The sequence below is a fragment of the Somniosus microcephalus genome, chromosome 12, assembly GCF_052327205.1.
Source record: "Somniosus microcephalus isolate GS21.2 chromosome 12, FLI_Smic_1.0, whole genome shotgun sequence".
Lineage (NCBI taxonomy): Eukaryota > Metazoa > Chordata > Chondrichthyes > Squaliformes > Somniosidae > Somniosus > Somniosus microcephalus.
Window position 1 is genome coordinate 81,878,927 of NC_140998.1, and position 15,991 is coordinate 81,894,917.

Here is a 15,991-nt window from a genome sequence, read left to right on the forward strand (position 1 = left end):
ACTGATGAAGGTATGTAGAGGTTGTTTGTAGAGCTCCCAGGTATAGAAGCTTACAGCACAGTAGGAGGCTCCATGGGCTCTGGTCTCCCGAACTTTTACACAAATTAATATTGTGTCGTAAGCTGATATAATTGCTATGACACAAGACTAATTTAAATATTTTTTGGTTGGTACTGATATAGTATGTAAAATATTGCACAGTACCTCTTCCTTAGTGTTTCTATAAATAAAAATCAGGAAATTTTCAGCTGTACTGTGACCATTTCCCTCTTTATTTGCAGGTTGGCCACTATGCACCTTAAGCCATATCCAAAGCTTCAAAAGAAAGATGCATCTCTTGAATCAAGCCAAGAGGCACTTGGAGGGCTTTGCTCAAGCCAGCATGCGACTGTAAGAGTTGAAAGATGCCAATCCACCTGCAACAAACAGTCATGCTGTAAATCCATTACAGTTAGTACTGTGGCATCTCACATCAGCTTGTGGTGTCCAAGACCTTTTGGTTTCATTTCTCAAAATAAAATGTGCAATATGAGGAATCCAGCTGATAATGTTACCTTTAAGGGAAGAAAGAAACACATGTCTGAAAATATTTTGCCTCCTTCAATTCATCAGGAAGAAGGGGAGGCACCACTGGATATCTGGGCGGTCATAAAACCTGGTAACACAAAGGAGAAAATCGCCTTCTTTGCAGCACATCAGTGCAATAACAGGACGGGTTCCATGAAAATAAAAAGCAGCTGGGATACCGAGGTCACAACTGCTAAACGCAGAAGGAAATCTGTTGATCTAGAGAAAGTAAAAATTCAACCAATGAGAATAAAAGAAAGTGTGAAGGATGTTGACAGAAGGTGTTTACATGCTGACCCCCCAACAACCAGTAGCAGTGAGGAGAATTTTTCTGTAAATAGTGATAAACAAAATGGTGATGGACTGTGTCATAGTAGCTCCCTTTCTGTAGCAGAAATGGTGGCTCTTCTAGAACAAAGGGCAAATTCTCTACTCCCAGACTGTAGCAAAACGTTTACAAATGCCAATGCTAACCTGCCAGGTATTGCAAATTCAAAGGGAGGGTCCCCATCACCAGAAGCCATTTCTGCCACAGGACCCGAGCTTGGTTTAAGCCACAAAAAGTCCACTGAAAATAATAAACTACAGGGTGAATATGTTCGAGTTATAGAAGTTATAGCTAAGCTTGAATCTGAGTGCTTGAAAAATCAGCATGACAGAAATGGGGAGAGTTTGTCTAGGAATAATAGCTTTCGGAGAGGGGTGGGGAGGGTTTTGCTGACTCCGCACCAGTCAGAGCAAAGCACCAAGAGTACGGAGGTTGTTAGACCATCCACTGGGATAGCCAGAACAAGTGATAATATTGGGGAAAGCAAAGAACAATACAGCCACATAAGCACAAGCTGTCCTAAACCTTGCACTGAATCACAGGACGATGCTACACATGTTCCATCTCTAGCTATTAACATTTCAGGTGTTGTATTGGATCTCTGTAACAAAGAGACTTCATTAACCTGCAAAGAAGAAATCTCATTGCTAACCAGTACCGGAGAAGTTTTCAGCAATGATGTTGGGATGTCAGTGGAGTCCTGTAATACCCCATCCCTGTGTTGGGAAATGGACAATAAGTTTGTATCAAACTTTACTTTACCAGGGAATGGTATGGGTGAGTATGCAAATGATTTTATTGTCGATGAGGAGCTGGTATCTTGTGTGGTGGATGGGAATCTGGTTAGTAGGCTGAATGGAGCAACAGAATGTACATCAGTAACTAGATCTAATCAGGAAGAACCTTGTGAGGAACCACTTCCTGGAGAATTATTTTTCACACTTGAACAGTCCCATATGAAAAACTTGGATTCAAATGAAAATACTACTGAGGAAATCCAGGATGTTGCACAATGCAGGGATGACTTTCTGACAGCTGAAAGCAGAACATTTGACAGAAGTTGCTTAGAAGCATATCAGGGCAATTCTCTTCTATCATTTGGAACCACATGCCCTTCATTAACTGAGCCCTTTCCTCTAAGGCGGCAAGTATCTCATGAGTTCCTAGAAACACGCTTCAAAATCCAACAACTTCTTGAGCCTCGGCAGTACATGGCCTTTTTACCACACCACATCATGGTGAAGATTTTCATGTTTCTCCCTACCAAAACCCTGGCAGCTCTTAAATGCACATGCCATTATTTCAAGTTCATTATAGAAAACTATGACATTAGAGCAACAGATTCACGCTGGGTCTGTGACCCACGATACAAAGATGATCCATGCAAGCAGTGCAAAAAGCATTACTCAAAAGGGGATGTGTCACCATGTCGGTGGCACTCAAAACCATATTACAAGGTTTTACCCTATGGGCGCTCATACTGGATGTGTTGTTGGCAGACGGAAAAAGATTCACCAGGCTGTAAAATTGGGCTTCATGATAATAACTGGGTGCAGTCTTGTAATCACATCCAACAAATATATGAAAAAGTAAAGAAGAAGAATGGAGAAGGAATGTGACTTTTTAAAAAAAAGAATTCGTGGATTTGGCTTAGCCTGACTGGGGGTTTAAGAATATTCCTGTTGAACCGTCTGCTTCCTGTAGAAATTGGAATATTTTGTCAGTCCTGCACTGTTTACATTGTACAGTATGATCATATTGGCTCATATGAATCTGCATGTACAGAACTGCAGCAGCCATTAGCTGTGAGTGAAGTGCAGTATTTGCTCTATCATGTGTTTGATCAATGATAGTATTGTACTGTTAATGTAGCTGGCACAGCAACAAACCACTACAATGCAGCTATGTTAGTGTTGCAGTTAGTCTGTTTTAAATATTGGTCTTTCTTTTGAATAGTTTGTATATTCTACCTAAAATTACATTTAAGTGAAAATGCAAAATATTGGCGTGGGAATGAACTCAAAATACATGTTAACAAAATTGGCCACCTAAGACAGTTTTAGAATTACAATAGTCAAGTGTTGCTAGACGATGTTAGGGCAAGTACATGGAAAAAAAATACATTATTGGCATTGCAAAATTACAGGTTATGCAAAATGTGAAGCTGCTTGAAATTTTTCAGTAATATTGCTTGGATCTTCAGTTTTAATTTTCCGTTATCAGTGTACAGCAATGCTTGCTTTGGATTGATGAGTCGCACTGTTTTTTGGGAGCCTTTTTTCTGGTCTGAAAAAGAAATTAAGTGGAAGTGTATTTTCTTCGCTCTGCATTTTCATAAATCTCATTCAGGTAACCGATAGTTATAAAATGTAAGGGTGTTCACTAAGTGCATTCAACAAGTAGAGAAAGATATTTTGCACAGTGCAAAATACGATTTTTATTCCTACTTGGTATGTACATCTTTTGGTTTCTGAAAGCACTTCTGTACGTATTTTGCTGTTTAGTCAACAGATGAACACATCCCTTTACTCAGTTAAGGTCAAAAGCTTTGGTGCCGTAAGTGGAGAGTTATATAAACCCTTGTATAAAGCAGTCATTTTAGTAAGATGGATGTTTTAAAAGATTAACCAGTTTTGTGTTGAAATAAGATATAACTACTTTATATCAAAAATAAAATTCATTACATCATGGTAAACAGTGTTTTGATCCAACTGATCTAAATTTATCATTGAAATCTTGTTTGCCGATGAGAATGAGAAATAAAAATCTATTTTAAACAAAGCTCTCCACAAAAAAAAAGCCGTAACTCGCAAAATTGCGTCGTGGCATTCTAAAGTAGTGTGGAAAAAATATCAGGCCTCATCCCCAAAATATTAACAGGTCATGTTTAAATCCAAGCAACATTTTAAATTGCCATGGTTCAATATAACTACTTCAGCTACAACACTAGAGTAAGATTCCAACCCCCTGTGGTTTTATGTTTTGAGTTCCAGTCAAAAGCTTTATTGCAGCTTGACTTTAAAAAGATTCATTTTTAATTTTCCTCCTTCCTCTTCCCCCCATCTCAAAAAAATGAAAGTAGCAAAAAAAAACACCCTCTCCTCTCCTTGATGGCATGATCTGAATCAGGGGTGGACATTTTGTGTGTGTGTGTGTGTGTGTGTATTTTTTAAAAAAATCTGACTTCTGGGATTTCCCTTCAAAGGGAACAACTAACAAAATCCATCTCAATTCATGCTCCGGTACAAGTAGTTGTTTGTTTTCTCACGTCTGGGGATAAATAGTATTTTATTTTTAAGAATATTGTACTTTTCTCTTTAACTGCAATATTGAAAATGTCCAACATCATGAAACAGTTGGTGAACTTTGAGGCTAATACAGGAAATGCTGGAAACATTCAGCAGGTCAGGCAGAATCTGTGGAGAGAGGAAGGTAGGGTTCTGATGAAAGGTCATCGGCCTGAAAAATGAACCCTATATTCCTTTCTCTATGGATGCTGCCTGGCGTGCTGTGTATTTTCAGATTTCCAGCATCTGCAGTATTTTGCTTAAAGCGATGACGTGCCTAGTTACCCTGTAACAAAAATTATGCCTCCTTTTAAAAGTCACTGTCTATAACACTCCCAAGACTAGATTGTAAGAGTACTGTTGATATATTCATTTTGCTAAATAAATCTTTAAGACTGCCTTTGCAAGCTTGGGATACATGACTTGATTACATATTTATACATATGTTCCTGATTGTAGTCACAGCTAGGATTTTATTTTTGCATTGGTACTGTCCTGTAAACATTTGCATTACTTCGAATTTCATTAATTATAGTAAGGTATCCCATCAAATGCAATAAATCTGGCACAAGCATGTGTTTTTTTTAGTTTTTGATCACCAATGCACTTAACATTTTTCAGATGGTGCCTAAAAATGTTCACCTGTTGGCTACTGACTCCTTAATTCTGCATAACCTGTAACGCTGCATATGGCTTTGCTTCAGAATGTATTTTGCCCTTCACCAAATTTTTTTGCTGCTTGCTCCAAAACACTTTCACTTTTTGAGTGCTCGACGTTGCAAGCATCTCTATTTACATTTCAGCAGTTAGGATACACAATTGTATAGCTGCTGTTTCTGTGTGTCATGTACATTAACTTACAATTTTCTATAAGCTTAAAACAAATTGTAAAATGAATAAAATGGGACATTAATAAAAAAATATTACTGGTTGTAAATGTTTGGTACCTAATATAGAAATTCATTATATCCCCTTTTCTGGATTAAATCTTTTAAAGTAGCCTTTCTTTACAGTAAACGTTTATCAATATTATGTTGGAAGCTGTATCAGACTCCAAATATTCCATTTGTTAATAAAGCCAAATTTTGCGTTGATTACAACTTAATCAACTTTTCACCATAGAAGTGGCTTGATCTTGGTTTTTGGCTACAGTGTTTACAATTGCACCAGTACACAAGCCTCATTGTTCAGAACTTCGCTCTTGGGTCATAATTCTATGCCATCTGTTACATGTTTTATCATGATTCTATCTGTTGTGTGTGTATCTGTTACCAGTAGTTAGGTTATTTATACCTGTCCTACGCCTGCATTGTTGCCTTTTTGTTTTTTTAATGTGCAAATATTGAACTGTATATGATTTACTTAATAATTGAGTAACTCTCCTGTTGAATTGGTTAGACCACACCTGGAGTACTGTGTTCAGTTATGGGCACCACACCTTAACAAGAATATATTGGCCTTGGAGGGAGTGCAGTGTAGACTTACCGGAATGATACCTGGACTCCAAGGGTTGTTATGAGGAGAGATTGCACAAACACTCTGTTACAAAGAGATATTAATAAGTGAATGGGCGAAACTAGTAAGTGAATTTCAATATATGCAAGTGTGAGCACATCCACTTAGGTGATTTGATCGAAGTTTTCAGGATATTAACGGGAACTGATGGGGTAGATAGAAAGAAACTATTTCTGCTGGTTGGGGATTCTAGGACTAGGGGACATAGCCTAAAAGTTAGAACCAGGCCTTTCAGGAGTGAAGTTAGGAAACGCTTCTACGCGCCAAGGGTGGTAGAAGTTTGGAACTCTTTTCTGTAAATGAGTTGATGTTAGTCAATTAATTTTAAATCTGAGATTGATAGATTTTTGTTGAGGGATAGGTGGCAAAAGTGGGTATAAGGAGTTAGGTCACAGGCCAGCCATAATCTCATTGAATGGCAGAACAGGCTCGAGGGGCTAAATGGCCTACTCCTGTTCCTATAATTAGATCAGTGCAGGGAGAGGAGTGAATCACTGGAGGCCAGAAGGGGGGGGGGGGGGGAGAGAGGCAGGATTAGAGGCTAGGGGAGGTGTGAAGGGCACAGTAGAACATAGAGGCTAGAGAAGAGTTGCGGGGGGATGGGGGACTTTTATGCTGTTGGGAACATAGATGTTTTTAAACATTGATTGTAGTCCTTATATTCTCTCGAGCCAGGATAGTCCAAGGCATCAACAGGTTTTAAGGAGGACCAAGTGGAGTGGCAGACTTGGGTCCCTAGTGTCGCAGCTGAGGACTGCACTAGTTCCAAATAGGCTGAAGTGGGAAGGGGTTGTAAAAGGGAAAGAGGTGTGGCGGAGCCAAGGGGAGAGAAAAGAAAGGGGGGAAAGTGAAGAAAAGGGATGGCCTGGGTAAAAAGAGGATAGGGAGAGCAGCGGGGGAGATGGGGTGGGGTGATGAGAGGTTGGGACAGAAGGTGAGAACATTAACATGGCTTTGTTAAATGAAGCTCTTATAAAATTGATGCCTTATAAAGCTCTTTACCTGGTATTTGCTGTCAATATTCCAGAAAATGTAAACAGCTGTTTGGGGTGGAGGTTGAAGGAAACCTGTAAAGAAACAAAACTTTTAAACATAGATTTAAATTTGAATGTGAAAGCGCCTCCTTCCTGCTTACCACCTCTACCATCGTGGCTGATGGCTGACACATTGGAAGCTCAAACGTGAGCTGCTCTGCAATGACACCCAATGGGCAGAGACAGCAACTGTATGCAGATTCATAAACTGCATAAAACAAGAGCTAATGGGCCGGATTTTGCGATAGAACTAATGGTGAGGCTAACTGCGCTCATCACTATGTGAAAATTGGGCAGCAACTTCCCGCAACCTCATGCAGTTAAACACAGAAATCATGAAGTTGCTGTCAGAGATGCCCTGCTCCTCCAAAAGCTGCGCGATAACGATACCTCGCCGAGAGACTCAGTATTCAAATACGGCGTGAAGTTTCTGTACTTACCTGATGTATACCCACTAAATTCGTCAGAAAATGTTGGGGCTTGTCCATTCCAGTGTAAGTATCCTTTTAGATAAATCTTAATTACTGCCAAACACCACCTCTGGCACTGAAAATTTACTTTTACAAGTGTGGAGTCTCATTCCTTCAGATTTTAATTATTGTTGGAGTTTTAAAATATAATTAATTTCTTTTTAACTGTGTCTCTTATCTCTCTCCCTTAATCCAGTCTTTCTTTCCCTCTCTATTTCACTTTCTGTACCTGATTTGACATTGAATTCCATATTCTCCCTAATATTTCCAGGTTCAGATTCTGCACTGCTTATTAATGGTTCTTCAATCTGATTGGTTGAGATACACAGTTGCTTGTCCTGTTTACCCTAGGTCCCAAATGCTCTGTAGAGGGTGCTGCACCATTTGGATCTCTAATTTATAGTAAGTTCCAGTGCAAAACCGCAAAGAAAGTCTATGGGCAAATGCAAGTGTAACAAACTGTTGGCACTGTTCGTTTGCCACTGACTGCAAAATCCGGCCCATTGTGTTAGCAGTTGAGGACTTGATAGATAGGCGTTACTATGATTAGCTTACACATAACATTGGAAAAGCACCATCACTGTGACAACTACAGGTGTAACAGGTATTCTGTTCCAGTAAAATACATGAAAATTATTTAAAAATCTATTCATTATTACAATTGAATGGAACAGGTACATTTAAATTGTGCATTATGATTTAAGGCTGCTCTAAATTAAAATCTCGAGTTCTTCAAAAGAAGGGATATGGGGATAGGGCAGGAAAGTGGAGTTGCGGTAGAAGATCATCCATGATCTTATTGAATGGCGGAGCAGGCTCGAGGGGGAGTATGGTCTACTCCTGCTCCTATTTCTTAGTTCATATATATTGCATGTAATTTTAAAGGGCAAAAAAAGCCGTACGGGTCAGTTGATCTCGAGCTTTTCAATGCATTTTGAAGTGGAATCTTATGACCCAGCCACTGTTTTGAATATATATTAAACTGGAATGTTATATTTCAGGTGGATGTAAATGACCCCATGGCACTATTTGAAGAAGAGCAGGGGAGTTCTGGTGTGCTGGGCAACATTCATCCCTCAACCAACACCACCAAAACAGATTCATTGATCACTTATCCTGTTGCCGTTGGTGAGATCTTGCAGTGTGCAAACTGGCTGCTGCATTTGCATTGGTACCGACAGTGACTACACTTCAATAACTGACTGTGAAGCGCTTTGGGAGGTCCTGAGGATGTGAAAGGCTCTATTTTAATCTGACTGTTAAATATAAAGTTTTAGCCACTTGGCTTACTAGAGTATACTCCAGTTAAAGATGTGATCAGACACATTATTTTGATTACTAGCATTAGAACAGTTCCTTTTGAAGAACTGGGGATTTGAATTTAGCAGAGTCTTAAATCATAATGCACAACATTTAAACGTAGCGTAAAAATATCTTAAACCTTTGGTTCACTTGCAATAATGAATAGATTTTAAAATAATTTTCATGTATGTTACTAGAACAAATAAAAATAACTTGCATTTATATAGCATCTTTCCACAGTGTTTCACAGCCAATGAAGTACTAAGTGGAAACTTTGTTTTTTTGGCAGTACTTCATATAATTCGTATATAAATTAAGTATTCATTTACATGCCACTTTTTAATCTCCAGATCTGAACTTACCATTTTTTTTAAAAACTAGCAAAAAATAGCTAGCATTCTTCGTCATTTAGACATACCTCACACACCATAGGAACCGGCTGAATCCAGCTTTGGTTCTGGGGAATCACTTTTTTGTCCCGATGTCATGGGCACTGCCCCCCTCCATATGACATCCTGCTGGTGCCCTGTATAAAACCCCAGGGTATGTACAACACCTCAGCTATCCTCTACTTCCCCTACACCCCACACTTTTTAGAAGGTTCCACAAGCTTCCACTATTGCTTTTATTTGACTTCCAGAAATGGTTCCTGCAGTTTTCAGTGAGTTTTAGGAGAGATCGTTACAGGTTTTGGCCCTTTTAAATATTACTAAATGCAGTGTTAGACTTTTACATGTCTTGTCTGTTTCACTTCTAGTTGATTTCTGGTGTGCAAGCTTGGGGAGTGCTGACTCCTCCTTGCTAAAATTCTAGGACGTTAGGGTTCTATTTTTAAGGCAATTTTGCCAAATTAGTTGTTTCAGGTACAGAAAGCACTGTTTTCAAAGTCCTTGTTCGAGTTCTTTGTCCTCATGCCTTCAGCAAGGAATCTGAGATTCTTGGGTAATCCAGTAGAGTTTTATTGCGCTAGGTGATATCTCCAAAATATAGCTTCTCTCTCAGAAGAAAAGCGTCAAGGAGTGGGTGCTCCCCGCCCCACACGATAGAATTTGGTACCTTTGCTCTTGGCCCTAATCTCAGTGATCTATAGAATGTAGAGTTGGCTTTGACCAAGAACCAACAGTTTTGTGAAAAGACATGATATAATTAGACCAATGGATATCAGATGCACTCTTTCATCCCAGTTGTTGCTGTGCCTAAGATATTTAGGTAGTGTGAAAATTAGCACTACATGTTGTTCACACCTAGACCCATTAAGTAATGTATTCTCTGGTCACTGAAACAGAAGTTTCCTTACAGTCTGATCATCACTTTGCAGGGGGGTATAACCGGATTGTTTACCGCCCTCCCCAAGCCTCGTTTTGAGTTTCTCAGATAATCATTCCTCCTTTCCTCCCTCAGCCTCTGCACTGAGCAGTGACTCATTTGCAGTGATTTCAATCTCCATCTCAACTCTCCTTTCGCTCCTCTGATTTCACATCCCCCTATCTCCTACCAACCCCACTTCCTTCTGTGTCTGCTCCTGGAAAAAAACTTCCCCAAATTGCTTACAACTGCCTAGGCTTTTTGCCTTCCATTGGCAACAATAATTCTGCAGCTGTCGATATGCTCAACTGCTCCCTCACTTTCACCTTTGATACCCTTGTCCCCCAGTAAAACCTTTATCCTCTCCCATCGCAGCCATTTCCCACAGTATAGTTCCCATCTTTGCTCCCTCAACATCAAGGGGTGCAGACTGAAGTGCAGCTGGCACACAACTGGTTTAGCCATCCATCACCAGATCTGGCTGGACCACATCAAGCAATTGTAGGCCCTCACTGTCATCCACCAAAACCACCCATTACTCCAGAGATTATCCTAGAGAGCAAAAATAATCCCTAGCTTCTTTTCTCCACTATCGACCATCTCCTTAAACTCCACTCGGCAGTCCCCTCCACCCTGGCAGACTGGAAAACTGCTAATGTAACACCCTTATTTAAAAAGGGCAGTAGACAGAAGGCTGGAAACTATAGACCGGTTAGCCTAACATCTGTGGTAGGTAAAATTTTGGAGTCCATTATTAAGGAGACAGTAACAGGACATTTGGATAATCATAATTTAATAGGACAAAGTCAGCATGGTTTTATGAAGGGGAAGTCATGTTTGACAAATTTGCTGGAGTTCTTTGAGGAAGTAACATATAGGGTGGATAAAGGGGAACCAGTGGACGTAGTGTATTTAGACTTCCAAAAGGCATTTGACAAGGTGCCACACAAAAGATTATTGCTTAAGATAAAAAATCACGGGATTGGGGGTAATATTCTGGCATGGATAGAGGATTGGCTATCTAACAGAAGGCAGAGAGTTGGGATAAATGGTTCATTCTCAGACTGGCAATCAGTAAGTCGTGGTGTTCCGCAGGGGTCAGTGCTGGGTCCCCAACTCTTTACAATCTATATTAACGATTTGGAGGAGGGGACCGAGTGTAACATATCAAAGTTTGCAGATGATACTAAGATGGGAGGGAAAGTAGTGAGTGAGGAGGACATAAAAAACCTGCAAGGGGACATGGACAGGGATTTGGCAGATGGAATACAATACTGGAAAGTGTGAGGTTATGCATTTTGGCAGGAAAAATCGTAGAGCAAGTTATTATCTTAATGGCAAGAAACTGGAAAGTACTGAAGTACAAAGGGATCTGGGGGTCCTGGTGCACGAAACTCAAAAGGTTAGTATGCAGGTGCAGCAAGTGATTAAGAAGGCCAATGGAATGTTGGCTTTCATTGCTAGGGGGATAGAATATAAAAATAGGGAGGTATTGCTTCAGTTGTACAAGGTATTGGTGAGACCGCACCTGGAATACTGCATACAGTTTTGGTGTCCATACTTAAAAGACATACTTGCTCTCGAGTCAGTACAAAGGTTCACTCGGTTAATCCCGGGGATGAGCATATGAGGAGAGGTTGAGTAGATTGGGACTCTACTCATTGGAGTTCAGAAGAATGAGAGGCGATCTTATTGAAACATATAAGATTGTGAAGGGGTTGGATCGGGTGGATGCGGGGAAGATGTTCCCGATGATGGGTGAAACTAGAACTAGGGGGCATAGTCTTAGAATAAGGGGCTGCTCTTTCAAAACTGAGATGAGGAGGAACTACTTCACTCAGAGGGTGGTAGGTCCATGGAATATGCTGCCCCAAAAAGCCGTAGAAGCTACATCATTACATAAATTTAAAACAGAAATAGACAGTTTCCTAGAAGTAAAGGGAATTAAGGGTTACGGGGAGCGGGCAGGAATTTGGACATGAGTCTAGGTTCGGATCGGACATGGCCCTGTGGGTAGCGGAGTGGGCCCAGGGGCCATGTAGCCTGATCCTGCTCCTATTTCATGTGTCTAATTCTGTTAGATTCAGGAGATGGTTCTGTGATAGTAGATTGGCGGTTAGGATCAGATCAGCCATGATCTTATTGAATGGCAGAGCAGGCTCGAGGGGCCGATTGGCCTACTCCTGCTCCTATTTCTTATGTTCTCACCTCCAACAAATGCAAGGAGCTCGTGGGCAACTTTGTCACTAACATTGAGACCATCTGTTTGGCTACCTTTGCTTTCCACCCCCCCCCCCTTCCCATTGCAAACAAAGTCAAACCTCCCCCAGTCTCTCCCCACACCCTAGCCCGGACCCTGTGTTCTTCACTAGTTTTTCTTGTATCTTCTGTCATTTTGGCCATGAGACTCACCTTCTGCTCCCATGACCCTATTCCCACTAAATTTCTGACCAATTCAATTCAATTCAAATCGCTTTATTGGCATGACAAGGTACATCTTATGTTGCCAAAGCATCGAAAAACATTTATGGTTGAACACAAACGCAGATCTATCCATACAGTGTATAAACAGATATATCCCTGAGTGTATAAATATACATTCTATCTTTGCTTCCTGACCCCCACACTAGCTGACAACATAAATGGTTCCCTTACTGTCGCCCTCCCTTTAAAAACAGCTGTCGTAACCTCCTTCCTAATAAAAAAAATTCAACTCATCTGTCCTTGCAATGTACCACTCCATCTGCGGTCTGCACAGAGCGGGATTAAATGAAGTGGACATGAACAGAGTGTTTTATTTGGGAAGATGGGAAGTAGTTGCTATTTTTTGCCTACACTACTTGTAGTGTTTTGTGTTACAGGTAAATATATAATTTCAGTACCCTGAACTGAATCTAGATCAAGTAAGTAGTCAAGAAACTACACTGTAAACTAAGTTACCTAATTACAAATTTAATTAAATAAAACAAGGTCATATAGGGATGGCAGTGCAGGTGGTGTACCGCAACTGCATCATGTGGGAGTTTGTGGAGAGCGTTGTGATCCCGGACAACCACGTTTGCAGTAAGTGCCTGCATCTTGAGGAACTTCAGCTCAGTGTTTTTAGTTGGAGTCTGAGGTGCAGACATTACAGGCCTTCAGGGATGGGAAGAGTTACCTGGACACTTTGATCCAGGTGGCAGTCACACCCTTAGGTTAGGTAGTGGTACAGGTCTGGTTAGTGGTCAGGGACAGGAGGGTGTGACTGCAACTCAGGCAGGTAAAGGGACTCCAGGTGCAGTGCAGAAGGAGCCTTAGCCCTTGTCCAACAGGTATGAGCTTCTTGCTGCCTATGTGGATGAGCAAGCTGACCACAGCACCATGGTACAGGAGGCCATTCAAGTGGGGGGAGTGAAAGGGAATGTAGTTGTGGTAGGGAACAGTATAGTCGGGGATAGATACTGTTCTCTGCAGCCGTGACTGAGTGTTCCAAAGGTTGTGTTGCCTGCCCGGTGCCAGGGTTAAAGACATATCCTCGGAGCTGGAAGAGAACTTGGAGTGGGAGGGGGAGGATCCAGTTGTCGTGGTCCACGTAGGAACCAACGACATAGGTAGAACTGGGAATGAGGTTCTGCTGAGGGAGTTTGAGGAGCTAGGATCCAAATTAACAAGCAGAATCTCAGACAATACTCTCTGGATTGTTACCTGAGCCACGTGCAAATTGGCATAGGGACAAACAGATCAGCAATTTAAATGTGTGGTTCAAAGAGTGGTATGGGAGGAAGAGGTTTCAGTTCATGGGGCACTGGCACCAGTACTGGGGAAAGAGGGAGCTGTTCCATTGGTTCGGGCTGCACTTAAACCGGGCTGGGACCAGTGTCCTGGCGAACTGAAAAACTAGGACAGTAGACAGGGCTTTAAACTAATGAAGGGGCGGGGTGGGAGGATTCAGGTAAGAGTAAATTTAAAAGCAGCATGAGAAATGTCGAGGCTCCAGAGTAGAGTTTTGGGTAAAAATAAGCAGCGTGGGTCAGGAAGGGACAGAATAACAAAGGTAATAAGGCATCAGTGACTAAGGTGACATCAGGGAAAAAGAGAAATAAGTCAAAGCTAAAGCTATATCTGAATGCACAAAGTATTCACAACAAAATAGATGAATTAATAGCACAGATAGAAATTAACAGTTTTGATGTAATAGTCATAACGGAGACATGGTTGCAAAGTGGCTATGGTTGGGAACTAAATATTCCAGGATATATAACTTTTAGAAGGGTTAGGCAAAATGGAAAAGGAGGAGGGGTGGCCCTCATAATAAAGGATGGGATAAAGACAGGAGAGAGAAAGGATCTTAGCTCTGAAAATCAAGAAATTGAATCAGTTTGGGTGCAGCTAAGAAACAGCAAGGGGCAGAAAACATTGGTGGGAGTTGTTTATGGGCCCCCAAACAGTAGTTGTAATGTACGGCAGAGTATAAATCAGGAAATTAGAGGTGCGTGTAACAAGGGTAATAGAGTGATCATGGGGGACTTTAATCTACATATGGACTGGGCAAACCAAATTTGCAGTAATAGTGTGGAGGATACATTCATGGAATGTATGCAAGATAGTTTTCTAGATCAGTGTGTTGAGGAACCAACTAGGGGGGGAAACAGGCTATTTTAGATCTAGTATTGTGCAACGAGAAAGGGTTAATAACTTGTAGTAAAGGGGTCTTTAGAGAAGAGTGATCATAATATGATCGAATTTTATATTCAGTTTGAAAGTGATTTAGTTACATCCAAAACTAGGGTCTTAAAATCTAAACAAAGCAAACTACTTAGGTATGAGGGCCAAGTTGGCTACGATAGATTGGGAAACTACATTAAAAGGTATGATGGTAGAGAAGCAATGGCTAGCATTTAAAGAATTAATACATAATTTACAACAAATATACATTCTTTTAAGGCACAGGAAAAGTGGTCCAACCGTGGCTAACAGAAGTTAAAGTATTAGATCAAAGGAAGAGGCTTATAATGTTGTCAAAAATAGTAGGATTGGGAGGATTTTAGAATTCAGCAAAGGAGGACCAAGAAATTGATAAAGAAAGGGAAAATAGAATGAGAGTAAGCTAGCGAGAGACATAAAAACAGACTGCAAAGGTTTCTATAGGTATGTAAAAAGGAAAAGATTAGCGAAAGTAAATGTGGGTCCCTTACAGGCTGAGATAGGAGAATTATAATGGGGAATAAGGAAATGGCAGAGAAATTAAACAAATACTTTGTGTCTCTCTTCACGGAAGAAGACGCAAAAAACTTCCTGGAAATAGTGGAGAACCAAGGCTCTAACGAGAATGAGGAATAGAAAGAAATTAGTATTAGTAAATAAAGTACTGGAGCAATTAATGGGACTGAAAGCCAATATATCCCCTGGACCTGATGGCCTACTTTTGAAAGAGGTGGCTATAGAGATAGTGGATGCATTGGTTGTCATTTTCCAAAATTCCATAGATTCTGGATCAGTTCCTGCAGATTGGAAGGTAGCAAATGTAACCCCACTATTTAAGAGAGAGAGAAAACAGGGAACTACAGCCCAGTTATAGCCTGACATTGGAAGTAGGGAAAATGCTAGAATCTATTATTCAGGACGTGGTAACAGGGCACTTAGAAAATAATAATAGTATTGGGCAGAGTCAACACAGATTTATGAAAGGGAAATTGTGTTTGACAAATCTGTTGGGAGTTTTTTGAGGTTGTAACTAGCACAATAGATAAGGGGGAGCCAGTGGAAGTGATGTATTTGGATTTTCAGAAGGCAGTCGATAAGGTGCCACACAAGAGGTTATTAAACAAAATGAGGGCTCATGGGATTGGGGGTAATATACTAGCATAGATTGAGGGTTGGTTAATGGACAGAAAACAGAGAGTAGGAATAAACGGGTCATTTGCGGGTTGGCAGGCTAGAACTAGTGGGGTACCGCAAGGATCAGTGCTTGGGCCTCAGCTATTCACAATCTATATCAATGATTTGGATGAGGGGACCAAATGTAATATATCCAAATTTGCTGATGGTACAAAGCTGGGTGGGAATGTAAGTTGTGAGGAGGATGCAAGGAGGCTTCAAGGGGATATAGACAAGCTGAGTGAATGGGCAAGAACATGGCAAATGGAATATAATGTGGAGAAATGTGAAGTTATCCACTTTGGTAGGAAAAATAGAAAAGCAGAA

The 15,991-nt window shown here is 40.7% G+C and overlaps 1 protein-coding gene across 4 annotated transcripts in view; it reads left to right on the forward strand.

The window, feature by feature from the left end:
• Positions 1–5,306, forward strand: part of LOC147109357 (F-box only protein 34-like) — a 64,823-nt gene extending 59,517 nt beyond the window's left edge. For all 4 annotated transcript variants that reach the window (XM_086003234.1, XM_086003233.1, XM_086003235.1 and 1 more), the window contains one exon: positions 282–5,306. In XM_086003234.1, the coding sequence (XP_085859360.1) occupies positions 292–2,514 (2,223 nt within the window). In that variant the 5' untranslated portion in view covers positions 282–291 and the 3' untranslated portion in view covers positions 2,515–5,306. The remainder of the gene's footprint in view (positions 1–281) is intronic.
• Positions 5,307–15,991: the final 10,685 nt, after the last annotated feature.